Raw genomic sequence first — 26,683 nt, 5'->3', positions numbered from 1 at the left:
GCCACAGGGAGTTCTTGCACTATATGTCTTTTCTACTCTGCCTGGTGGTCACCCATCCCCTTCCTGCCACTGCAGTCTTTACCTGCAGTATGACTACATTCCCAAACATGATATCCTTAAAACATCTCAGCATTGCAAATGCTCCACAATGGTTCCATCCAGAACTCCAGCTCCATAAAGCGTTTGTCCACTGGCTGCAGCTGGATACTCACCTTGCACACATGGTCACCACTGATACTGGGCGTATCCATGACTTCGCATGTGACAAGGGAGCAATGTTCCACAGGTCTGAGCTGCCCTGCCATGAATTACCCTTTAAGTTCTTTTATTCCTCCCCTTAATTAAAGAATACTAATTGCATTAAGGACCTTATCCCACAGCAAATACTACTCACTATAATATAAAGTCCTTTCACTGTAGCTATTGAACTGCAGAAGCATCGAGTCATAGAGTCACACAGCAGGGAAACAGACCATTGGGCCCACCATGTCCAAACGAACCAGAGGGCACCCATCCATATCAATCCCACCTTCCAGCACTTGGCCCACAGCCTTCCATACCTTGGCGATTCAAGTGCTCATCCAGACACTTCTTAAATAAGATTTAAGATATCTTTATTAGTCGTATGTACATCGAAACACACAGTGAAATGCATCTTTTGCGTAGAGTGTTCTGGGGGCAGCCCACAAGTGTCGCCACGCTTCCGCCGCCAACATAGCATGCCCACAATTTCCTAACCCGCACGTCTTTAGAAAGTGGGAGGAAACCAGAGTACCCAGAGGAAACTCACGCAGACATGGAGAGAATGTACAAACTCTTTACAGACAGTGGCCGGAATTGAACCTGGGTCACTGGCGCTATAATAGCGTTACCCTAACTGCTACACTACTGTGCCTGCCATTCCTACCCATCATGTGGCTGCTATTCCTACCAAGGGACTTGTATTTCTGCAAAGGGGCTTGTAAAGGGATGGCACAGTGGCACTGCATATAAAGCTGCTGCCTCACAGCTCCAGATATCTGGGTTAGATCCTGACCTCTGGCGCTGTCTGTGTTGAGTTTCCATGTTCTCCGTGTGGGTTTTAGTAAGGTGATCTGGTTTCCTCCCATGTCCCAAAGGTTTAATTGGCAGCTGTAAATTACCAATAGTGTGCAGATGTTAATCTGGGGCAAGTTGGTGGAGGGGTCCTTGATTATTTTAACTGCTTTCCTGAGGCAGTGGGAAGTGTAGATGGAGTTGATGGAGGTTGGTTTGTGTGACGGACTGGGCTGTATTCACAACTCTACAATTTCTTGGAGTCTTGGGCAGAGCAGTTGCCTTACCAAGCTGTGGTGCATCTGGATGGGATGCTTTCTATGGTGTATCTGTAAAAGTTGGTAAGTCATCGGGGACATGCCAAATTACCTTAGCCTTCTGAGGAGGTTGAGGCCCTAGCATGCTTTCTTGGCCATAGTGTCTGCGTGGCTGGGCCAGGACAAATGGTTGGTGATATTCACACCTAGGAATCAGAATCAGATTTATTATCACTGACATATGACGTGAAATTTGTTGTTTTGCGGCAGCAGTCCAGTGCAAGACATAAAATTACTACAAATTACTAAATAAATAAATAGTGCAAAATAAAAGGAATAACAAGGTAGAGTTCATGGGTTCATTGACCATTCAGGAATCTGGTGGCAGAGGGGAAGAATCTGTTTCTGAATCACTGAGTGCGAGTTTTCAGGCTTCTGTACCTCCTCCCCAATGGTCGTAATGTGAAGAGGGCATGTCCCGGATAGTGAGGGTCCTTAGTGATGATGCTGCCCTTTCGAGGCACCACCTCTTGAAGATGTCCTTGATGGAGGGGAGGGTTGGGCCCACGATGGAGCTGGCTGAGTCTACAACCCTCTGCAGCCTCTTGCGATCCTGTGCATTGGAGCCTCCATAACAGGCTGTGATGCAACCAGTCAGAATGATCTCCATTGTACACCTATAGAAATTTGCAAGAGTCTTCAGTGACATACCAAATCTCCTCAATCTCCTAACAAAATCGAGCTGCTGGCGTGCCTTCTTCATGATTGCCTCAATGTGTTGGGCCCAGGATATATCCTCTGAGATGCTGACACCCAGGAACTTGAAGCTTTTCACCCTTTCCACCGCTTACCCCTCAGTGAGGACTGGTGTGTGTTCTCCCAACTTTCCCTTCCTGAAGTCCACAATCAGTTCCTTGGTCTCGCTGACATTGAATGCAAGGTTGTTGTTGCAACACCACTCAACCAGCTGATCTATTTCACTCCTGTACGCCCCCTCATCACCATCTGAGATTTTATCAACAACAGAGGTGTCGTTGGCAAGTTTATAAATGGCGTTTGAGCTGTGCTTAGCCACACAGTCATGAATGCAGAGAGAGCAGAGCAGTGGGCTAAGCACACATCCTTGAGGTGCGCCTGTGTTGATTGTCTGCAAGGAGGAGATGTTGTCACAGATTCACACTGGAACAAGAAGCTCTCATGATTTGTGATCATTTTAGTCATCCCAGAGCTCTGTACCGCGGTGACTTGCTTGCACAAGCTCATGTAGACCAGTGCACAATGGAACTTGATTCTTGACTGTTACTGTAGGTGCAGAGGGTAACTGAACTCCCACAACAATTGCCATAGTTAGCAGGGTTTGCTGGTTTGTTCCAAGGGCAGTCCAATGTTCGGGTGAGTATTATTCATTTGAAAATGCTCCCCTACCAATGATTCATGTCGAGCTAGAAGGGCAGGCATAGGGGGCAAATTTAAAGTCAGAGAGACTCAAGTAGAATCAATCCTGATTGGTGAGAATCCTGAGTACACGAGGAAGGCAAGGAATGCCCGCAGCAAGGGGGAGCTTCACATGTTTAGGGGGCAGTGTGATGGCTCTTCACCATGCCTGCAGATGTAGTAAAATGTTACAGAAGATCTGGGAATTAGAGTGGCAAATGAATGAGCGAATAGTGCTAGAACACAGTCCAACACAGTGAGAAGAGACCAAACAGATAAGGCCATGGTAATAACATTATGGTCATATTGACAACAAAACTACAAGTTCTTAAGAACCAAGTTTTATAATACCAGATCTATCATAGATCAGAGATCGGAATGTGAGGCAAACTGCTGTGTTTAGCTTTATATGGAGTGGATAAATGCATGTGTTTAGATGATCAACGACTTCTAGGATTCCTTTGTTCTAAAGCCCAGAAGTGCACATGATTGTGTTTTAAGCTGTGCTGCTTAACCCTTGAAAACATGTCATATTTTTTTCTCTGAACTGATTTAAAAGGAATGGATGCTACAAGTCTGAAAGAACATGGAACAGTACAGCACAGGAACAGGCCCTTCGGCCCATGATGTTGTGCCAGACTAATTAAACTGGTAATTAAATGCCAAACTAGATAGATCTTAGAGCAGGATAAAATGTCGGCACAACATTGTGGGCCGAAGGGCCTGTACTGTACTGTTCTATGTTCTATGTAAACTAAGCCCTTCTGCCTGCACAAATCCATATCCCTCCATTCTTTGCACATTCATGTGCCAACCTAAGAGTCTCTTAAGTGCCTCTATCGTATCTGCCTCCACCACCATCCCTGGCAGCACATTCCAGGTACACATCACTCTCTGTTTAAAAAAACTTGGCCCACACATCTCTTTTCTAACTTATCCCCTCTCACCTTAAATGCATGCCCTCTAGTATTAGACATTTCGACCCTGGGAAAAAGATACTGGCTGTCTACTCTATCTGTGCCTCTCATAATTTTATAAACTTCTATCAGATCTCCCCTCAGCCTCCGCCGCTCCAGAGAAAACAACCCAAGTTTGTCCAACCTCTCCTTATAGCATATGCTGTCTAATGCAGATAACATCCTGATAAACCTCTTCTGCACCCTCTCCAAAGCCTCCACATCCTTCCTATAGTGGGGTGACTAGAATTAAATGCAACACTGCATATGTGGCCTGACCAGGGTTTTATAAAGCTGCAGCATATCTTCCTGACTCTGGAACTCAGTGCCTCAACTAATAAAGGCAAGCATGTCCTACACCTTCTTTACCACCTTATCAACCTGTGCAGCCACTTTCAGGGAGCTATGGACTTGGACCCCAAGATCTCTCTGAACATCAACACTGTTATGGATCTACCATTAACAGTGTACTGTCCCTTATAGTTGATCTTCCATAGTGCAACACTCACACCTGCCAGGATTAAACTCCATCTGCAACTGATCTATATTCCACTGTAACTTTTAGCAATCTTCTACACTATCCACAACACCAGTCTATTGTCTACAAACTTACTAACCCACCCATCCACATTTTCATCCAGGTCATTTATACATATCACAAGCAGTATTTGTTAAGTGTATATTGTGAGGATATTTGAATTAATCCTTTGTTGTCTCTGTCTGGACATATAGTGAGTGAGTGAGTGTGAGAGTGAGAGTGAGAGACACACACAAAGCATTTTTTTAAATAAGAAGCAGTGTCTCTTTAAGAAGTTCTATGAATATGAGATCTGCCTGAGACTCCACCTGCCTGTTATTCAGGTTCAGAACCCATTACTGAAAAGTTGTTAACCCTTTGCTGTCCTGCCTTTGTTAGAAGTATTAGAGTCATACAGCATGGAAAAAGGTGCTTCAACCCACCAAGTCTTCACAAACCATCAAGCACCCACTTACACCAATCCCACATTAACCCCCATTTTTTATCCTCCCTACAAATCCCATCAACTCCCCCAAATTCTACACACAAGCGGCAATTTACAGCAGCCTATCAACTTACTGACTCACACATCCGTGGGAGGAAATGGGAGCACCTGGAGGAAACTCACTCAGTCACAGGGAGAACATGCAAACTCCACCCAGACAGAACCCAGTTCACCACCCTCTGAAGAAATACCTCCACACCTCAGTTTTAAAAGGGATGTCCCTTAATTCTGAGGCTGTGCCCTCAGATCCTAGACTCTCCTACACATGGAAACTTCCTCTTGAAGTCCACTCTATCCAGGCCTTTCAGTGTTCGGTAAGTTTCAATGAGATCCCTCCCTCATCCTTCTGAACTCTGGAGTACAGGCCCAGAGCTATTTAGTGCTCCTCATATGTTAAATCGTTCATTCCTGGGATCATTCTTGTGAACCTCCTCTGGACCCTATCCAGGGCCAGCACATCCTTAGATCCGTATCCTTGGATACAGGACCCAAAGTTACTCACAATATCCCAAATGCAGTCTGAACAACACCTTATAGATCCTCAGCAGTACATCCTTGCTTTTATTGGCAATCAGTGAATAATTTGAATTGGCATTTTGGGAAATAGTTTGGGAACAATTGGGGTATAATCTCAAACATTGTGTTCCTTTTATGAGGCTGATTTTTTTTCCTCTTAAGTCAACAAAGACATGGGTTGTGGGTTCTAATGTTCTATTTGACTTTTGGATCCCTGATGTAACCATTGTGTGATTTCTAAAAGTCAAGATGCAGTATAAAAGGTTGGAATTATTGTAATCACACTCATCCACTTTAAGTTGAAGTGCTGCCAAAGTTGATAAACTGTAGAGAGATTAACCCTTGCCACTGACAACTCGTGTGTTCAAATTGATTAATTTTCAATGGATGTTCTGCCTTAGGTGATAAATTAACCCCCTGGGCTCTTAAGCAGAGCCACAAATGATTTATTTTTTTACTTTCTGAATAGTTGATGAAGGCTTTTGAACTGCAAGAGGTTTGCAGCTTCAAGAATTTCAGCAGTTGTCTGCAACCATGCAGCAGTGTGACAGCTGGGACAAGACTTTGTTAGGGGTTTGGACTTCGTACATTTGGGTTCATTCGCTATTTTCTGGAACTGGATACACAAAGAAAAATCAACCTTAAACCTGATAAAATGCATAGACATTGGCTGCAGTTTCTGAATAAAGAGTTTGGGGTTTAGTTGCATGAAGTTTTAATTGGCGTGAATTCTATACTGTCAGTCCAACAAAATGTTGTTCATTTAGGAATGGGAAATGAACAGAGGCTCAACATAGAAGGATGTTTCTGGACCTTTCTGGGATTTAAATAAGCAAAAGAAGACTCTGCTAGTAACTTAAAGTTTAACAATTTTATGGAAAAGCTGTATCGGATAGTAAAGAGTTTTCAAAGATCTAAAACAAGAGATGTTAGTTTTAATTGTTTATTCTAGATCACTCACAAGAAGTTACTCCACCGATTGGGAAGTTTTCCAAAGTTGTTTTTCAATTAGACTAAACTACCTTCGTGCCTGGATATAATTCACTGGCAAATAGTAGTTTGATTTTGAAGTTAAAGTCAGGAGAGGTGTAGGTTAGTATAATTAACTGGTCTTTTTCTTGGAGACAGTTGTGAACATTTGGAGAGAACTGCATTTGATAAACCTGATCATTTTCTAAGACATGGAGAGCTGAGCTGAGATCTCCAGACTGTGTTCTTTAGAGAATCACCTAAAAGCCAAGGGTTGGTCCACGCTGGTGATGCATGTGGCAAGATGCTGAGAGACCACAATGGGTCCACAAACTGGATGCAAGTGAGGCAACTTACTATGGAATTGCATGGTGACCTTACTCTGCAGAACCAAGGGGCAGGTTTTTCCACAGTGGGACTGCTAATTCAGTTAAGGGGCTGGTCTAGCTACCAAGGAGCTTGTATTTCTATCCTAGGTCTGGTATTTCTAAATGATGTTGTTTTTTCTACCATGGGTCTAATATTTGAGTCTGGACTCCTAACAGGGATTGGTAATTCAACCATGGGATTGCTATTTTTACTGTGGGACTGGTAGTTCTTCCAAGGGGCTAGTTTATCAGTAGTGAGGCTGATACTCCTACATGGGACTGGTACATCTCCCATAAGGCTAGCAATTCTATGCAAGATCCAGCATTTCTAAAATGAGGCTGCTTTGGCTCCAATGGGCCTGGTATATTTATAATGGGGCTGGTACTTCTAACAGGGGATGCCAATTCTACTTTTGAGGCTGATATTTTTACCGTGGGTTTAGTGTAGATGGGACTTGAAGGTTGGTATGGACGTAGCATATGCTCCCCTACATCGAGGCTCTTAAGAGACCAAATTTAATCTCTTTAGTGTTGGTGGCTCTACATCAGTCATAACTAATGTTCATTCCCCCTAACTCTTTGTCTCTCTGCTAATTTTCTTTCCTATGGCATTCAGAATGTGAAACCTTTCACCAAATTTTGGCCGAGTGTTTTAATTATGAGGCTGAGTACAAGGTTTAGTCTCATGAAGCTCTTTGGGAGATTTGAACATGTTAAAGGCACTAGCTGTTATTGGGGATACTCCAAACCAATGGTTAAATGGCAGGACACTGTGTATGTTCAAAGAGTCACTGAATCATACAGCATGGAATCAGGCCCTTCAGCCACTGCCAACCATCAACTATCCATTTACACCAATCCTACACTAATCCCATTTTATTCTCCCCACATTCCCATCAACTCCCCCCAGATTCTACCACTCCCCTACACACTAGGGGCAACTTACAGTGGCCGATTAACCTACTAACTTGCATGTCTTTGGGATGTGGGAGGAAAGTGGAGCACCCCGGGGAAACCCATGTGGTCACAAGGAGACATGCAAACTCCATGCAGACAGAAGTTAGGATCAAGGCTTGGTCACTTGACCTGTGAGGCAGCAGCTCTACTAGCTGTGCCACAGTGTTAGTATGTTCAATTACTAAATGCTCTTGCAAATTTAGAACTAAATCTTCATAGCTTTAGATCTGGAGAATGTGAGACACTTGTTCCGAGATGAAATCAGCTAACTGTTTAGTGATTGCTTATCAAACCTAAGATGTTGCTTCCTGAATGGCTGAACTTCACAGACAGGGCCTTTGGGAATTGACTTGACATAACAAGCAATAGACATTAGATGAACATCAACAACCATATCCCTTCTAGTTGTTCCACTGCAGTAGGTCCATTTTTTAACTGACCATTTGCAGATCCCTGTTATCTGTAGATTTGCTGTACATGGATCCATCCCAGACTCCATCTCAAATTTTTTTCTAATATACCTATGTACATACACACATTGAGGAACCAGTCACTGTCTGTATAAAATAAGTAATCAGTTTCTCAGCCTCTTGTATCAAGTGGCTCCCCACTGTGCACTGTTCTCAAAGTTTACACAGCTACACCGATTTTGAAACTGATCACTGCTTTGTAGGTTTCAATGGAAGTAGTTCATAAGTTAATATTGTTTCCTTTTCAGTATTTAACTTCTTTCATCTTTATTAATGTTAATGCTTTTATTTAAGGGGATAAATTGGGTGCAAAAGAGAAGATCTTCATGGCATTAGCATTGTTTTGTTATCTGCAAGGTGAATGCCCCTATCCCTTGCAGGTAAGGAGGATTTAGTGTACACTGAATGAAGGAAATTAGCACTTGGTGAGTTCAACAATCTCTGGAGATTCAAGAGAGACTGTAGATGCTGGAATCTGGAGTGAAAAATAAACTGCTGGTGGAACTCAGCAGGTTGAGCAGCCTCTGTGGAGGCAGTGGAATCCCCTCACCTCTACAGATCTTACTTGACCTGCTGAGTTCCTCCAGCAGTTTGTTTTTTTTTGGAACAGTCTCTGGGACTGACCACCAGACGTTGTGGTAAGAGCAGGGATGGTTCTGGGGCAGATGCTGTGTTTTAGGCCCAATATTGAGGAAGCTAATGGTGGTTTCATTTATATTTCCATCGAGGTGAGCGATTTGATGTTTAGAGGATTGTAAAGGGGTCACTAACTACCTGCCAGGAGCAGAGACATACCCTGTAATTGTGGGTGCAGCTATGGGAGCTGTAGCACCACTGGAGGGCAGTCAGGGTAGGGTGGTGACTGTTGGATTTCCCAGCAATGCCCGGATCCCACGGGATAGTCTAAACCAAAGTCCTGCCTGCAAGTGTGAGCGCGATTGTGCTCGCGAGTTGCATGGGCTGCTTGGAAATTCCCGGGTTAGAAGGAAGCATGACATATTGGAATATGGCAGGAATTCCTGGCAAATGCTTGTGTGGGTGGGGGGGGGGGGTGGTGGGGAGTGTGGTGGGGGAGTTGCCGGAAGAGCATTGAATGGAGTAAATGTGAAATGGAATGAATGGGAAATGCACTCAAGTTAAGGTGGACTTACCTATATTTCTGATTGGAGACAGGATGAGGGACACACGAGCGGGCCTATGGAAATGGGATGTAGCCGGGAGTGGGGGGGATATGTGTTTCCTGAACTGCGCAAGAGCTGTGACAGGTGAAGAATTATTTTTCCGTGGGCTGCCATTCGGGATGTCCAAGGGTAGGCACTGGTGTGTTAATGACCCTGTCCCATTGGTCTTTGTCTAGTGTACCTGGGTTTGAAGAATGGGGTGGTGGAGGAAAGGGACGGCAACAGTAGTCTCAAGCTCACCCCTTCTAGAAGAAAAGGGAAGGAGGGCGAACATGCATTGGGGGGATCGGCGGTGGAGAGAGTTAGCGGCTTTAAATTCCAGGGTGTTAACATGTTGCATGACCTGTTCTGGGCCCAGCACATAGGTGCAATCACAAGGAAGGCACACCAGTGTCTTTACTTGCTTTGGAGGTTCAACTTGTCACTGAACACTCTGACAAACTGCTACAGATGTACTGTTGAAAGTATCCTGACTGGTTGTATCATGGCCTGGTACTGCAGTTCAAATGCACAGGAATGTAAGAAACTGCAGAGAGTAGTGGACTCAGCCCAATACATCACAGGCTCATCCCTCCCCACCATCGGTAGTATCTACAGAAGGTGCTGCCTCAAGAAGGTAGCATCTATTATCAAAGATCCCCACCATCCGGGCCATGCCATCTTCTCGCAGCTACCATTGGGCAGGAGGTACAGAAGCCTGAAGTCCCACACCACCAGGTTTAAGAACAGCTACTTCCCTTTGACCCTTCGGTTCTTGAACCAACCTGCACAACCCTAATCACTACCTCAGTACGGCAACACTATGACAACTTGGCACTACAATGGACTTTGTTCATTTTGTTCTAATTGTGTTCTTTCTTGTAAAAATTGTGTTTAATTTATGTTTTTTTTTGTGAATGTTGCGTAACACATGCCATGTGCCTTTGATGCTGCTGCAAGTAAGTTTTTCACTGCAGCTGTGCATACATGCAGGTGTGCGGATGACAATAAACTCAACCTTGACTTTGACTGTCTCCTAACCATGTTCAGCATTGTCCCGTGCTGGTGCTGTTCTGATGGGCATCACTCCAGCTCCCTTTGCCTATTGGTGTCCCTTTGACTCCTGGTGGAGGAGGAGAGGAAGTTTCAACTCCCACAGGCCAACCGGTACCTGTGGCCTGCCCACCAGAAACTGAAGTGAAGCTGACAACAAACCTGATGGACATCCTGCTGGTAATGAGCAGATACCTGGTTACATTCACTTATTTTTCAGGTTGATAGAAGGACAAATGGCAGCAACCAATCTGACCTATTAATCGTGCCTCACTGAATTGAGAGATTGAGGGGGCAGTGCAGCCTGCTTGAAGGAGGTGGAAGAGTTTGCAGGCTCCTGGGACTGAGGTTCCTGCAGCCTCACCCCTCTGCCATCTTCCACTTAGGGCCACCTTCCAAATGGTTTTCATTCCCACAGCACTTTCAGGAAATGGCACACCAATGGGGGTTAACTTGATAGACCAATCCCACCTCTAGACACTGGCACTCCCAAATACACGTTGGTGTAAAGAACATTATGCTCCCTTTGTAGTCGGTAGAATTGTTCCTCGTACTGAGATACAGTGGAAAAATTTGTTTTGCATACCATCCAGACATCATTTCAAAACATCAGTACATTGAGGTAGTACAAAGGGAAAAGCAATAACAGAATGCAGAATAAAGTGCTACAATTGCAGAGAAAGTGCAGACAATAAGGTGCAAAGGCCACGACGAGGTAGATTGTGAGATCAAGAGTTCATCATTATCGTACAAGAGGTTCATTCAAGAGTCCTATAACACTGGGATAGAAGCTGTCCTTGAGCCTGGTTGTGTGTGTTTTCAAACTTTTTGTATCTTCTGCCAGATGGAAAGGGAGAGAAGAGAGAATGACTGCGATGGGAGGGGTCCTTGACTATGTTGGCTGCTTCCTGAGGCAGCGAGAAGTGTAATTACAGTGACTTCTGTAATCAAGGTTCTCTGTGTACAAGGTGCTCCTTCTGCAATCAATGGCCTCTGTAGACAGACTGTAATCATGATCCTCTCTGGACAGTGGCTTCTGTGGATGGTGACCTCTGTAGACGGTGGCCTCTGCGGACAGTGTAGACGTGATGTCTGTAATCATGGCCTCTGTAGAAGGTGCCCTTTGTAGACATAATCTCTGTCTCCACAGTGCTCCCTCTGTGGGAAGTGGCCTCTGTAGGTCACAATATCTGTGGGCAGAGTGCCCCTTCTGTAGTTTGTGCCTAATGTGTACATACTGTGTGGTAATATGAAGCTGCTTCAGACTAGGACTGTATCTGCTCCCTCTCAAGCTCCCTCCTTTCCAGAAGCAGAAGGCGTCTGTGTTTTCTCAGCTCAGTCTTCAGCACAAAGGTTCAGTACCAGCCCCGCTCCACCTTGATGCTTGAAGCAAGGCCACCATGTTGGAGAAAACACGTGCAGTTTGGGCAGGGCACACTGCCGCTGGTAGTCTGCTACATTGCCTGCACACCTGCTTCTAGGTCCAACCTCACTAGACAGATTTGAGATCCTTCAGAGATCCCTGAGCCAGCTTGGAGAGTGAGGCCAGGGATACAACGGATACAAATGGAACTGCTTCCCAGTAAATTTCCAGTTCAGGGTCCAGAGACAGATGAGTAAAATATCTCTCCTTCTCACTCCATGGAAGGGATGGATGTTGGGAATCTTATAACATTACCCAGCTTTAAAGCCTCCAGTCACCTAAAAAGTCAAGTCGAGATTATTGTCATGTACACAAGTACGGCAAGGTACAGGTACAATGGAAAACTTGCCTGCAGCAGCATCGCAGGCTCGTAGGTACAGACAACACACAGAACATAAATTATATAAGACAGTAAAGAAAAAAAGACTGCAAAACAAGACATTAGTGCAAAAAAACACAGAGACATGTCCATGGCAGTGCAAGAGGTGGTCCGTAGCATTCCATTGCTGAGGTAGGGTTAAGGTTAGGGTTGTGCAGGTCAGTTCAAGAACCTGATGGTTGTAGGAAAGTAGCTGTTCCTGAACCTGGTAGTGTGGGACTTCAGGATTCTGTAGCTCCTGCCTGACGGTAGCAGTGAGAAGATGGCATGACCCAGATGGTAGGGATCCCTGATGATAGATGCCACCTTCTTGAGGCAGTGTCTCCTGTGGATGCTGTCCATGGTGGGAAGGGCTGTGCCTGTGATGGACCGAGCTGTTTCCACTACTCTCTGCAGCCTCCTGCATTCCTGTGCTTTCAAGTTGCTGTACCAGGCTATGGTGGAATCACTCAGGATACTTCCGTCAGTGCATCTGTCGAAGGTTGTTGTGTACGAGATGATGAGAGGCATAGACCGAGTGGACAGTCAGAGACTTTTTCCCAGGGTGAAAATGGCTAACACGAGGGGACATAATTTTAAGGTAATTGGAGGAAGGTACAAGGGGGATGTCAGAGGTAAGTTTTTTCACACAGAGAGTGGTGGGTCCATGGAATGCACTGCCGGCAGAGGTGGTGGAGGCAGATAAGATAAGATCTTTATTAGTCACATGTACATCGAAACACACAGTGAAATACATATTTTGCGTAGAGTGTTCTGGGGGCAGCCTGCAAGTGTCGCCACGCTTCCAATGCCAATATAGCATGCCCACAACTCCCTAACCCATATGTCTTTGGAATGTGGGAGGAAACCAGAGCACCCAGAGGAAACCCACGCAGTCACGGGGAGAACATACAAACTCCTCACAGACAGTGGCCGGAATTGAACCCTGGTCACTGGCGCTGTAATAGCATTGCGCTAACTGCTACGTTATCGTGCCTGCCCTTACATTAGGGACATTTAAGATACTCTTAGATAGCCACATGAATGATAGAAAAATGGAGGGCTATGTGGGAGGGAAGGGGTTGATAGATATTAGAGCGGGATAAAATGTCGGCACAACATTGTGGGCTGAAGGTCCTGTACCGTGCTGTAATGTTCTATGTTCGGCGGCATGCCAAGTCTCTAATGACCATTTCCAATGACTGTCCTGAACCGGACGGCCATCGGTCTTTCCCTGGAGCAGGTAGCAGGTGGAGGGCTCGGGGATTTGCTGGGCTTACTAAAGGGAGTCCCATTGTCTTCCAGAGTTGAGTATCCGGGGAGCACAGGAAGAGGAGCCGCCGGACCCCCAGCTCCTGCGATTGGACAACATGCTGCTGGCGGAGGGCGTGGCCGGGCCGGAGAAGGGCGGGGGCTCCGCCTCCACTGCCGCAGCCGCTGCCGCAGCCACCTCTGGGGGCTCGAGCACGGACAACTCGGCGGAACACACCGACTACAGGGCCAAGCTGACACAAATCCGGCAGATCTACCACACCGAGCTCGAGAAGTACGAACAGGTAAACCGCGGTGTGCGCCCGCCAACCCCCTCATCACCACAAGCCACACCACGGTGCCCGTGGAGGGGGAATGGTGCGATCCCAGGATATGGGCCAGAATGGTGCCCCTGGAGGGAGGAATAGTGCGATCCCAGGGTATGGGTCAGAACAGTGCTGCTGGACAGGAGAATGGTGTGATCCCAAGGTATGGGTCAGAATGGTGCCCCTGGAGGGGGGAATGGTGCGATCCCAGGATATGGGTCAGACCCATGCCTCTGGAGGGGGGAGTAGTGCAATCCCAGGGTATGGGTCAGAATGGTGCCCCTGGAGGTGGGAGCAGACTGCACTTAGTGTTCCCAATGCTGCCCAGTGGGGTCTATACACATGCATACACAAGAGAAAGGAAGGACTGAAACCCAAGGTTACCTCCTCCAACCCCACACACAGCAATGGGGCACTCACCTGCCCAGACTCTCGTTCACTGGCCAACAGATCACCTTGGAGGGAGCACCCGACAGGAGGGAGCCCGCTGCAAATGCTCATCACGTGTTAGGGCCTTGCTGATTCACACGCACCCACCTATACACAGCTCCGGGCGCCTCTGTGGCAAGCTCGGCTTCTGCCCTTCACCATCAATAGAGATCGGACACCTTGGTTTATCTGGAGACACAAGAGACTGCAGGTGCTGGAATCTGGAGCAAGACACAAGGTGCAGGAGGAACTCAGAGGGTCAGGCAGCATTTGTGGGAGGAAATGGACAGTCTTTGTTTTGGGTCAAGACCCAGTGTTATCAAGGCGAAACACTGACTGTCCATTTCCTGCCACAGATGCTTCCTGACCCGCTGAATTCCTCCTGCACCCTGTGTGTTGCATCTTGGTTTACCTGTTGCTCATCTGGACAGTGAAAGTCTCCACCTCACTCTAGAGGAGGGAGGGAGGGCCGATGAGAGCAGAAAATTTATTTCAGAGGTGCAGGGAATGGGCAAACTAGATTGGTTTTCAAATAAAGCCAATGCCAGCTCCTCGAGCCAAGATGCTTTCTGAGCTCCACTCTTAATGAAGCTGAAACTTTTCATCATTTATAAAGTCCTCTGTCAGGTCACCGCTCAGCTTTCCATTTATTAGCACATAGAACAATTACAGCACAATTCAGGCCCTTCGGCCCACAAAGCTGTGCCGAACATGTCCCTACCCTAGAAATTACTAGGCTTACCCATAGCCCTCTATTTTACTCAGCTCCATATACCGATCTAACAGTCTCTTGTAAGACCCTATCGTATCAGCCTCCACCACCATTTCCGGCAGCCCATTCCACACACTCACCACTCTCTGAGTAAAAAACTTACCCCTGACATCTCCTCTATATCTACTCCCCAGCACCTTAAACCTATGTCCTCTTGTGGCCACCAATTCAGCCCAGGGGAAAAGCCTCTGACTATCTACTCTATCAATACCTCTCATCATCTTATACACCTCAATCAGGTCCCCCCTCATCCTCCGTCTCTCCAAGGAGAAAAGGCCGAGTTCCCTCAACCTGCTTTCATAAGGCATGCTCCGCATCCCAGGCAGCATCCTTGTAAATCTCCTCTGCACCCTCTCTATGGCTTCCACATCTTTCCTGTAGTGAGGCGACCAGAACCGAGCACAGTACTCCAAGTGGGGTCTGACCAGGGACCTATATAGCTGCAACAATACCTCACGGCTCCTAAATTCAATTCCCTGATTGATGAAGGACAATACACTATATGCCTTCTTAACCACAGAGTCAACCTGTGCAGCTGCTTTGAGCGTCCTATGGACTCGGACCCCAAGATCCCTCTGATCCTCCACACTGCCAAGAGTCCTACCATTAAGACTATATTCCGCCAACATATTTGACCTACCAAAATGAACAACTTCACACTTATCTGGGTTGAACTGCATCTGCCACTTCTCAGCCCAACTCTGCATCCTATCTATATCCCTCTGTGACCTCTGACAGCCCTCCAAACTATTCACAACACCCCCAACCTTCGTGTCATCCTCAAACTTACTAACCCACTCCTCCACTTCCTCATCCAGGTCATTTATAAAAATCACAAAGATTAACGGTCCCAGTACAGATCCCTGAGGTACACCACTGGTCACCGACCTCCACTCAGAATACGACCCCTCAACAACCTTTGTATTAGAGGACAGATTCCAACCTTGTTCAGTCCTTCTTCATAATTCCCTAGTCCGGCTTCTCTTCCAGGGAAGCCTCCTTCCATTGCTTGCAGGTGTCTCTGTGTCTCCTGTCATGTTTATATCCCTGGTTTATTTCTGGAGGGGAGCGAGAGTCAGCATAAGTTCACAGGCTAATACGAGGGGGCATAATTTTAAGGTGATTGGAGGAAGGTACAAGGGGGATGTCAGGGGTAAGTTTTTACACAGAGAGTGGTGGGTGCGTGGAACACACTGCCAGGGGTGGTGGTGGAAGCAGATATGATTGCAACATTTAGACAGACATATGAACAGGCAGGGAAGTGAGAGGCTCCCCACTAAGCTTTGCCTGACATCTCAACATCGTACATGTATCTAAAGAAAGTAATGAATTTGGATTCACTCTGCAGCTTTTATCAGCTCAGAATATCACAAAAGGTTTAACAATCAACAGCGGTTACGGCTGTATGTTCTGATAATTCTAATGGAGTTTGCAGCTTTTGTAAGTATCCACGTTGCAAAGGTTGGCCCAATGTGTGATGACTTCTCAGAGAGTACAATACATACACATGTATACCCACATTTATGTGGGGATATATATATGTAGAGAAGTGCCCCAAGGAACTTAGAGAGCATTAATCCAGACACGAAGACAAAGGAAGTTGTTTCATTGTGAAACTAACAGAGGTTTATTTTAAATTCAATTAAAGTGCCCTACTTAAAATTTTATATGAGGAAGAAATGACAGGAATCTCTTAGTTTGAAGCTCCTGACCCAGTGGCAACACTTGCAGATGACAGAGTGGAGTATTTCGATAAGATTCATCTCAGTATGTCAAGTGCTTGGGAGCAGATGAAGCGAGATTTGCCAAACATTTTCTTATGATGAATGCAATTAAAAGCACACAGGCTTGTCTCTGTACAGTGCCTTATCACATCCCACAGAAATACCTCAAAGTGCTCCATGTCTGCGTCATTACTCTGAGGGAAGTGACTTGTCACATCCGTGATGTGGTGACCATTTGGTGCATGGTAGGACCCCATAAATGGCTTTGAGGTGAATGAGTTGTCAATCTGTTATTGAAGGTATTAATTGGAGGAGGAATATCAGGCAGAAAACTGGGTGTATACTTTTCTCTGTTGCAAAGAAGATTGAGGGGAAATAAAAGAGGGGTGCGGGTTTGTCAGCCGCAAACAATGTACAGTGACCTCCTGATGATTCATCAGTGGTCTGTAATAACACGTCGCCCAAATCATTGCAGTCAGAAATTTGGAAAGATGTATGTTCACTGATAAACGGGAGGCACTTTTTAAAAAAAAGACAATGTTAAATGAGAGCAAAATTAATTTCTCACACACTTTCCCTGACCTGCTGAGTATTTCCTACATTTTCTGTTTCATTTCAGATTTTCAGCATCTGCAGTGATTTTCTTTGGAGCAATGTTAAGTGGTGCAAGGAGAGTGGGAGCTAGGGGATTTGTAGGGGACAGGACTATTATGGGCTGGTTAAAAAGCCTGAGCTTTATTAGCAGGAGATGTAGAAGTACAAAAGCCAGGGAGCAATGCTGGACTTTCACAGACTGTTGGGACTCAGCTGGGGTGTGGGTTGGTGCAGAGGGTAGGGCAATGGAATGTGACCTCCGCCCAATGTTTGGGCTGGGGCTGAGCAGGGAAATGAAAATGCAAACAATTTCCCTTCAGCCCACCGCTGTGTTGAGCAGATCTGGGGCTAGGCAGGGAGATGGGCACAGGGTAAAGTGGTGTCCTGCCATGAAGTTTATGGCATTGGCAGGGATCTGGGGGATGAATGTGCAGGTCCATGAGGGGCATCATGGTGCTGGGAGCAGGTCAGGTGTGGGAGGAGAGCTTCCAAACCCTCCAATACATGATCGCGACCCCTCACACCCACAGGACATCCAGTGGACCCACAAGACGATAGCATGATACATGACGCAACACAGTCCCCATAGTCCCATTCCTACCGGTCCCATCACCCGCACCCCCAGTCTCACTCCCTTTCTCTCCCAACCCCCCCCCCCCCCCCCCATTTCATCTATCCGTCATCATAATGGTCTGAGGGGCCCACCACTTCTTCCTTAAACAGAGACCCAACCAGTTCCCCTCCACCAACATGTTCATTAATCATGCTAAGCTTGTCTTCACATCGAACAACTTCTCATAGAATCACGGAATCGTGCAGCACAGAAGTGGGCCCTTTCGGCCCACCTCGTTACTGTCTGTCTACGCTAATCCCATTTTCCCACATAAGGCTGTATCACTCTATGCCCTTTCTCTCCAAGTAACTGTCCAAACACCTATTGGTTGTTGAAGGGTCGTATTCTGAGTGGAGTTTAGCGACCAGTGGTGTACCCCAGGGATCTGTACTGAGACCCTTACTATTTGTGATTTTTATAAACAACCTGGATGAGGAAGTGGAGGGGTGGGTTAGTAAGGTTGGGGGTGTTGTGGATGGTTTGGAGGGCTGTCAGAGGTACAGAGGGACATAGATAGGATGCAGAGTTGGGCTGAGAAGTGGCAGATGCAGTTCAACCCAGATAAGTGTGAAGTGGTTCATTTTGGTAGGTCAAATATGTTGGCGGAATATAGTATTAATGGTAGGACTCTTGGCAGTGTGGAGGATCAGAGGGATCTTGGGGTCCGAGTCCATAGGACGCTCAAAGCGGCTGCGCAGGTTGACTCTGTGATTAAGAAGGCATATGGTGTATTGTCCTTCATCAATAGGGGAATTGCATTTAGGAGCTGTGAGGTATTGTTGCAGCTATATAGGTCCCTGGTCAGACCCCACTTGGAGTATTGTGTTCAGTTCTGGTCACCTCACTACAGGAAAGATGTGGAAGCCATAGAGAGGGTGCAGAGGAGATTTACAAGGATGTTGCCTAATATGAGGAGCATGCCTTATGAAAGCAAGTTGAGGGAACTCGACCTTTTCTCCTTGGAGAGACAGAGGATGAGGAGGGACCTGATTGAGGTGTATAAGATGATGAGAGGTATTGACAGAGTAGATAGTCAGAGGCTTTTCCCCAGGGCTGAATTAGTGGCCACAAGAGGACATAGGTTTAAGGTGCTGGGGAGTAGATATAGAGGAGATGTCAGGGGTAAGTTTTTTACTCAGAGAGTGGTGAGTGCATGGAATGGGCTGCCGGAAACGGTGGTGGAGGCTGATATGGTAGGGTCTTTCAAGAGACTGTTAGATAGGTACATGGAATTGTGTAAAATAGAGGGCTATGGGTAAGCCTAGTAATTTCTAGGGTAGGGACATGTTCGGCACAGCTTTGTGGGCCGTAGGGCCTGAATTGTGCTGTAATTGTTCTATGTTCTATGTTCTATTAAATGTTGCAATTGAATCTGCCTCCACCACCTCTTCTGGCAATTGGTTCCATACATCCACCACCCTCTGAGTGAAAAACTTGCCCCTTTAAATTTCTCCCCTCTCACCTTAAACCTGCGCCCTCTAGTTCTAGACTCCCCTTCCCTGAGAAAAGCTTCTGGCTATCTATGCCCCTCATAATTTTATAGACCTTTACAAGGGTCACCCCTCAGCCTCCTACGCTGCAGTGAGAATAAACCCAACCTATCCAATATCTCCCAATAAGTAAAGCCCTCCAGTCCAGGCAAAATCCTGGTGAATCTCTCCTGCACTCTCTCCATTGCTACCACATCCTTCCTGTAATGTGGTGACCAGAACTGTACACAATACTCCAAGTGCAGTCTTACTGATGTTTTGTAGAACTCCAACATGATGTCTCCACTCTTATACTCAATACCAAGATACCAAATGCTCAAGGCCAGCATACCAAATGCCCTTTTCACTAACCTATGCACCTGTGTCATGACTTTCAGGGGGCTATGGATTTTCACTCCAAGGTTCAAACACTCTTAAGGTTACTGCCATTTACTTTATATGTGCTACCAGAATTTGACCTTCCGAAGTGCATTTCCTCACACTTGTCTGAATTAAGTTCCATCTGCCATTAATCCGCCCACCTTTCCAGCTGATTTATGTCCTGCTGATCCTTGGACAACCTTCTTCACAATGTCCTTCAACTCCATTCACTTGAAACATCTCTGACATGAAACATTAACTCTGTTGTTCTTTCCACTGGAGTGTTTCCAGATTTTCTGGGTTTTTTTGTTTGAGATATTAAGGGCATCTAGCATCTTGAAAAGTAAACAAGTTGGCATATCAATGGTGGATAGAAAATGATAGTCCATGGTGAGGGCACATTTGGACGATTGTGTTCAGTTTTGGTCACCCTGCTAGAGGAAAGATGCCATTGAGCTGGAAAGAGTGCAGAGGAGATTTATGAAGATGTTGCCGGGACTCGAGGGACTGAGTTATGGAGAGAGGTTGAGCAGGTTGGGACTTTTTTCATAGGAGTGTAGGAGAATGAGGGGTGATCTTATAGAGCTGTCATACAATTATGAGGGGCATAGATAGGGTGAATGCACACAGGGTTGGGGAATCAAGAACCAGAGGGCATAGGTTTAAGGTGAGAGGGGAGAGATTTAATAGGAAACTGAGGGGCAACATTTTCACCCAGAGGGTGGTCTGTATATGGAATGAGCTGCCAGAGGAAGTGGTTGGGGCAGGTACATTAACAACATTTAAAAGGTACTTGGACAGGAACATGGATAGGAAAGGTTTTGAGGGATTATGGATCAAACTCGAGCAAATGGGACTAGCTTAGATGGGAAACTTGGTCGGCATGGACCAGTTGGACTGAAAGGCCTGTTTCCATGCTGTATGACTATGTGACTCTATGTGGTATTGTATCCCCTGGTTCCATAGGGCTGGAAGGGTACGATTGGTTATAAAAGAGAGATAGGGATAGACCAAGCCACAACAGGGTTGTCAGTCTGACATAGGATTTGGGCAAACTGTTGGACAAATAAATCAGCATTTAAAAAAACACAAGTTAATCAGGGACAGTTGATATACATCTGTGACCTGAACCATTTACTCTGTTTCTCTTTTACACAGACATTGTCTGACTTGCTGAGTCTTTCCAGCATTTATGTTTTTATTTGTTGAGGGATATTTGTGTTCAACTATCTTGAGTGAATTTTGTGATGAGGGAGGAAGGTCAATGAGGGCAGCATATTTGATGTAGTGTATATATATATATATATATATATATATATATATGTGTGTATATATATATATATATATATATATATATATATTTTAGCAAGTCATTTGACATGTGCAGCATCATCAAAATCACATTGATGCTAAGGGAAAGTTATATGCTGGAATAAGTTTAGATCAGTGGCAGAAATCACGAGGAATTGGTCAATGGGAGTTTCTGTAACTTGAGACACAGTGTAACACAGTGGCACAGCTCGTAGAGACGCTACCTCACAACTCTGGCAGCCTGGCTTCGATCCTGACCTCAGGTACTGTCTGTGTGAAGTTTGCTCGTTCTCTGTGACTGTGTGGGTTTCCCCGGTTGCTCGAGTTTCTCCCACATCACAAAGACGTGCGGGTTAGTTGGTTAATTGGCTGCTCTAGATAGTCCCTCGTGTGTGGGTGAGTGTAGAATCTGAGGGGAGTTAATGAGAATGTGGGGCAATAAAATGTGATGTGTAGAATTGGTGTAAATGAGCATAGATTTGATGGGCCAAAGGGCCTGTGCCCATGCTGTATGACTCTATAACTTTAACGTCCACCCACATCAAAATATGAAGCTCCCCCACAATACCAAATGTCTCCACAAAACTTAACCATACCCATGATAGCCAAACCCTCCACAACATCACACTAGTGGCTTGTGTGAAGGTATCTGGCGTGGGTATTTTGGTGTGAAAGTATTCCGGTGTGGGAGCTCAGAGACATGCAGCCAAGCCATGAGCCTGGCTCGGGGCAGCAACTTGTTTCACGGGGATGGGGTGCCTTTGCCAGCTCTCTCATTCCTTACCACCTTGTCTGCGGCAGGCCTGCAACGAGTTCACCACGCACGTCATGAACCTGCTGCGGGAGCAGAGCCGGACGCGGCCCATCTCCCCAAAGGAAATCGAGAGGATGGTCAACATCATTCACCGCAAGTTCAACTCCATCCAGATGCAGCTGAAGCAGAGCACGTGTGAGGCGGTGATGATCCTCCGCTCACGGTTCCTGGATGCACGGTAGGTGGATTTGATGGAAGTCACCTTATTGTGGTCCGGGAGGGAACAGGAGACAAGGGCAACTCTCTTCACCTTTGTACTGCCACATGGCTTACTCGTCATTGTCTTGGCTTACAGAATGAATACACATAGCGACCACGTCGGGACAAGAATGAAGAGTAGAGGGAATTGGTGGGGGAAAGGGGTGGAGAGGTCAAGTCAAGTTTATTGTCATGTGCACAAGTATGGTGAGGTACAGGTGCAATGAAAAGCTTGCTTGCAGCAGCATCACAAGCACATAGGTACAGACAACACACAGAACATGTTTGAGATTCAGCCCACTATGGTGGTGTCATCTGCAAACTTGCAAATGCAGTTGGAGCAGCATCTGGTCACGATATGTAGCACAAAGTAGGGAATATAGTAAGGGGCTTGAGGGGCACTGGTGTTGAGGATAGTCGTGGCAGAGGTGTTGCTGCCTATCCTTACTCATTGCGGTCTGTAGGTCAAGAATTCAAGGATCCAGTTGCAAAGGGAGGTGATGAGTCCCAGGTCGGAGTTGGGAGATGAGTTTGTTTAGAATTATGGTAATGAAGGTGGAGCCATAGTCAATAAATAGGAGTCTGATGTAGGTGCCTTTGTTATCCAGATGTTCCAGAGACGAGCGTAGGGCCAGGGTAATGGTATCCGCTGTGGACCTGTTTTGGCAGTAGGCAAATTGCAGTGGGTCAAGGTTGTCCGGGAGGCTGGAATTAATGCGTACCATGACCAGCCTCTCGAAGCACTTCATGATGGTGGATGTTGGAGCCACTAGGTGATAATCATTAAGGCACGTTACCTTGTTTTTGTTTGGCACCGAGATGATAGCGGTCTTCTTAAACCAGGTGGGAACCTCAGATTGGAGTAGGGAGAGGTTAAAAATGTCTGCAAATACCCCCGCCAGCTGATCTGTGTAGGATCTGAGGACACGGCTGGCGTCTCCATCCGGGCCAGTCACTTTCTGCAGGTTCACTCTCAGGAAGGCTGATCAGACATCTGCAACAGTGACTGTGGGTACAGGTGCACTGAAGGCTGTCGGGGTGGGTGACGTCATTTCACCGACCTTCTGTTTGAACCAAGTATCCAATGCATTAAGCTCATAGAGGAGGGATGTGCTTTTGCCAGCAATACTGCCCAAATTCACTTTGTAGCCCGTTATAGCATGCAAACCTTGCCACAATCGACGGGTGTTTGTGTTGGTTAGTTACATTCAATTTAAGTTAATTAAACTTTTAGATGACAATTGGTATGTTTGTCTGAACGGCTGATGGTTAAGATATGTTCAGTAGAGAGCAGTTTATGTGGGTCAATACAGAAAGGATTACTGAGCACCATGGTGTGAATGAGCTGGACTAACATCAGTCGGTACATGCTGCAGAGTAGTATTGACCTTGACTGATCGGACAGTGTTGCTCAGCGTATTGTTTGCTTTGTATCTTCCTGTTCTGTTTCAACCATGAAGAGAGACTGAATAGGCTGGTTGTTTTCTTTGGAGGAGGCTAAGAGGGGACCTGATAGAGGAAAACAAAATTATGGGGGGGGGGGCATAGATAAGGTGCTTGGTAGAAAATTTTTCCCCACAGCAGAAGTGTTTAAAACTAGATAGCACAGGTTAGGATAATGGGTAAGAGGTTTAGCAGGCATCTGAAGCAGTAGATTCTTCACCCAGGGGGTGGTTGAAATCTGGAATGCACTGCCTGAGGGGTGGTGGAGGCAGAGACTCTCACAACATTAGATGAGTGCTTCAGTTGCCAAGGCATGGAACGCTACAGACCAAATGCTGGTAAAAGGAATTAGTATAAATGGGTGGTTGATGGTTGGCATAAGCATGATGGGCAGAAGGGCCACCATGATGTATATGGCTCTTGGAATACGACTCAAGTTTGTTGTCATATGCACAAGTACGGTGAGGTGCAGGTGCAATGAAAAACTTGCAGCATCAAGGCATGTAGTTAAGAGGGGAACTGATAGAGGAAACATCAAACATCACAGGCATGTAGTTACAGACAACACACAAAATATAAATAAATTGTACAAAAAAATTATACCATACAGTGGAAAAAAAGTGTGCAAAAGCAAGACAGTGCAAAAAAAACAGACACAATTGAAGACAAGTCTGTGGTAGTGCAAGAGGTGGTCCGTAGTGTTCTGATGCTGAGGTAGGGTTAGGGTTGTGCAGGTCAGTTCAAGAGCTTGATGGTTGTAGAAAAGTAATTGTTCCTGAGCCTGGTGGTGTGGGACTTCAGGCTTCTGTACCTTCTGCCCGACAGTGGCAATGAGAAGAGGGCATGACCCGAATGGTGGGGATCCTTGATGATAGATGCCGCCTTCTTAAGGCAGCGTCTCCTGTAGATGCTGTTGATGATGGCTGTGACTGTGACGGATCGGGCTCTGTCCACTACCCTCTGCAGCCTCTTGCGTTCCTGTGTACATTGGAATTGCCGTACCGGGCCATGATGCAACCAGTCAGGATACTTCCAACAGCGCATCTGTCAAAGTTGTGCTGAATGTGTTCTTCCAGCCTGGTGGCACTCCCCGAACTAATACATTGACCTCTCTGTCAGCCACTTGTTTATGTTCACCTCCAGTGCCTTAAGTCTGTGAGGCAGCATTTCAGGTGGAACTTCACCAAGACTTTCCGCAAGTTGTGGGTACACTGTACCTCAATGGGTATGATGGGTCAGCTAGGATCTGTTCACAGAGTTGTAGAGAGATACAACACAAAAACAGGCCCTTCAGCCCACAGGGTCTCTGCAGACCATCAACCACTCACTTATACTAATCCTACATTCTCATCAACTACCCCAAGATTCTACCACTCACTTACACACTGGGGGCAATTTACAGCGGCCAATTAACCTACCTCACTGCACGTCTGTGGGAGGTGGGAGGAAACTGGAGCACCCCAGGGAAGTGTGCATTCATAGGGAGAATGTACAAACTTCACACAGGCAGCAGTGCAGGTTCGGGATCAAACCCAGGTCTCTGGCATTGTAAGGCAGTAGTCACTGTGCAAATGTTCACTCTAAAAACACAACAGCTGCCACACAAAACAGGGCTGTTTTTATATAGGTGCTGCTTAAAGAGGAACATTACATGTCACAATGCATGCTGCATAGTGCATATGGTGACAATTTTGCTGCTCTCTATACTTTTCTTTCCAAAGCAAAGGCATTACAGACAAGACAGCATTTACTGAGCTGACACGTGGCACTGTAGTCACAGTATTGAAGTAGTTTTTGACCAACCTTCACCCACTTTCATGCTAATAACCTCACTGCAACTCGATGTACAATCCTCAACTCCACCTGCTCATCTTGCTTGATGAACAAGCTGAACTCTGTAGCATAATGGCATAAAGACTATTTGGTTTATTAGTGTCACTTGTACCAAGATACAGTGAAAAGCTTTAGTTTGCGTGCCATCCAGACAGATCATTCCATACATAAGTACATTGAGGTAGTACAAAAGGGGAAAAAAATGCAAAATATAGTGATACGATTAGAGGGAAAGTGCAGTGCAGGTAGACAAATAAAGTGCAAGGGCCATGATGAGGTAGATGGAGAGATCAAGACTTAATTTTTATCGTATAAGACGTCCGTTCAAGAATCTGATAACAGTGGGATAGAAGCTGTCCTTGAGCCTGGTGGTACATGTTCTCAAGCTTTTATATTTTCTGCCTGATGGGGGTGGGGTGGAAGAAGGGAGAATGACCAGGGTGGGAGGGGTCTTTGATTATGTTGGCTGCTTTCCCAAGGCAGCTGGGAAGCGTAGACGGAGTCATTGGAGGGGAGGTTGGTTCTCGTTATGGACTGGGCAATGTTCACAACTCTCTGTGATTTCTTGCAGCCTTCGGCAGAGCAGAGCAAGCTGTGAAGCATCCGGATAGGATGCTTTCTATGGTACATCTGTAAAAATAGCTGAGGGTCATTGGGGACATGCCGAATTTCCTTAGCCTTCTGAGGAAGTAGAGGTGCTGGTGTGCTTTCTTGGCCATAGGGTCTACGTGGTTAGAGCAGGACAGGCTATTGGCGATGTTTACACCTAGGAACTTGAAGCTCTCAACCATCTCCACCTCAGCACCATTGATACCTAATGGGCTTTTGACAGAGTTCATACATGAAAACTCTCCATATTTTTCTAGCTCACCATGTTTCCATGGCTACAGGTGACAGAAATGTATAATCCAACTGGCAATTTTCCACTCAGTCAACACTAAACCAAATGAAAGTGATTAAAAACTCAAATTCCCATTAAACAGGGAGTCAGTCTGTGGTCTTGGGCTCTACATTATGAATCAGCTAATCATATTACGGAAAACTAAATGGAGGCAAAAGCAATTACAACAGATTCTACATAACTTCCTGGTGTCTCCTTCCAAATAATGAAACACCAGTCATGTTTGCAGCTTATTGAGCCACAGGTCAGTGGGTGACAGTCTCACCACTAAATAGCCGCTTTCAGGGAACCACGTACTTGTACAAGAAAACTGGTCACCTGGATTTCTCTGAATACTGGCTGGAGACCTTCAGCATATGTTGGATGTCACTTTCCCTGTCTCCCCACCAGTGACCACATTTCAGCAGTAGGTCCTTGGCTGCCGCACTATTTGTAGCAATCCAGTGAAAGGCCCTCTTCTTGTCTTCAATGTTTTTACTTCAAAACGGCCACCGTCTGAGGTACTGGAATACAAAGAAACCTGGCAGATGCTGGAAATCTGATATAAAAGCAGAAAATGCTGAAACAACTCAGCAGGTCCAAGACCCTTCATCAGAACGGGAAAGAGAGAAGACATATTAATTTTCAGTAGCAGAAGACTGGAAAA

At 46.0% G+C, this 26,683-nt stretch overlaps 1 protein-coding gene across 1 annotated transcript in view; it reads left to right on the top strand.

Moving 5' to 3' along the window:
* LOC127568252 (pre-B-cell leukemia transcription factor 1-like) overlaps window positions 1-26,683 on the top strand; it is a 331,297-nt gene that overhangs the window by 235,448 nt on the left and 69,166 nt on the right. Inside the window, exons 3-4 of the mRNA XM_052011778.1 lie at window positions 13,284-13,534; window positions 21,650-21,840. Coding sequence (XP_051867738.1) covers window positions 13,284-13,534; window positions 21,650-21,840 — 442 coding nt within the window. The remainder of the gene's footprint in view (window positions 1-13,283; window positions 13,535-21,649; window positions 21,841-26,683) is intronic.

Source organism: Pristis pectinata, chromosome 3 (assembly GCF_009764475.1).
Source record: "Pristis pectinata isolate sPriPec2 chromosome 3, sPriPec2.1.pri, whole genome shotgun sequence".
In the NCBI taxonomy this organism is placed as follows: Eukaryota; Metazoa; Chordata; class Chondrichthyes; order Rhinopristiformes; family Pristidae; genus Pristis; species Pristis pectinata.
The sequence above is the reverse complement of the archived record's forward strand: the minus strand, read 5'-3'. Positions and strand labels throughout refer to the sequence as shown.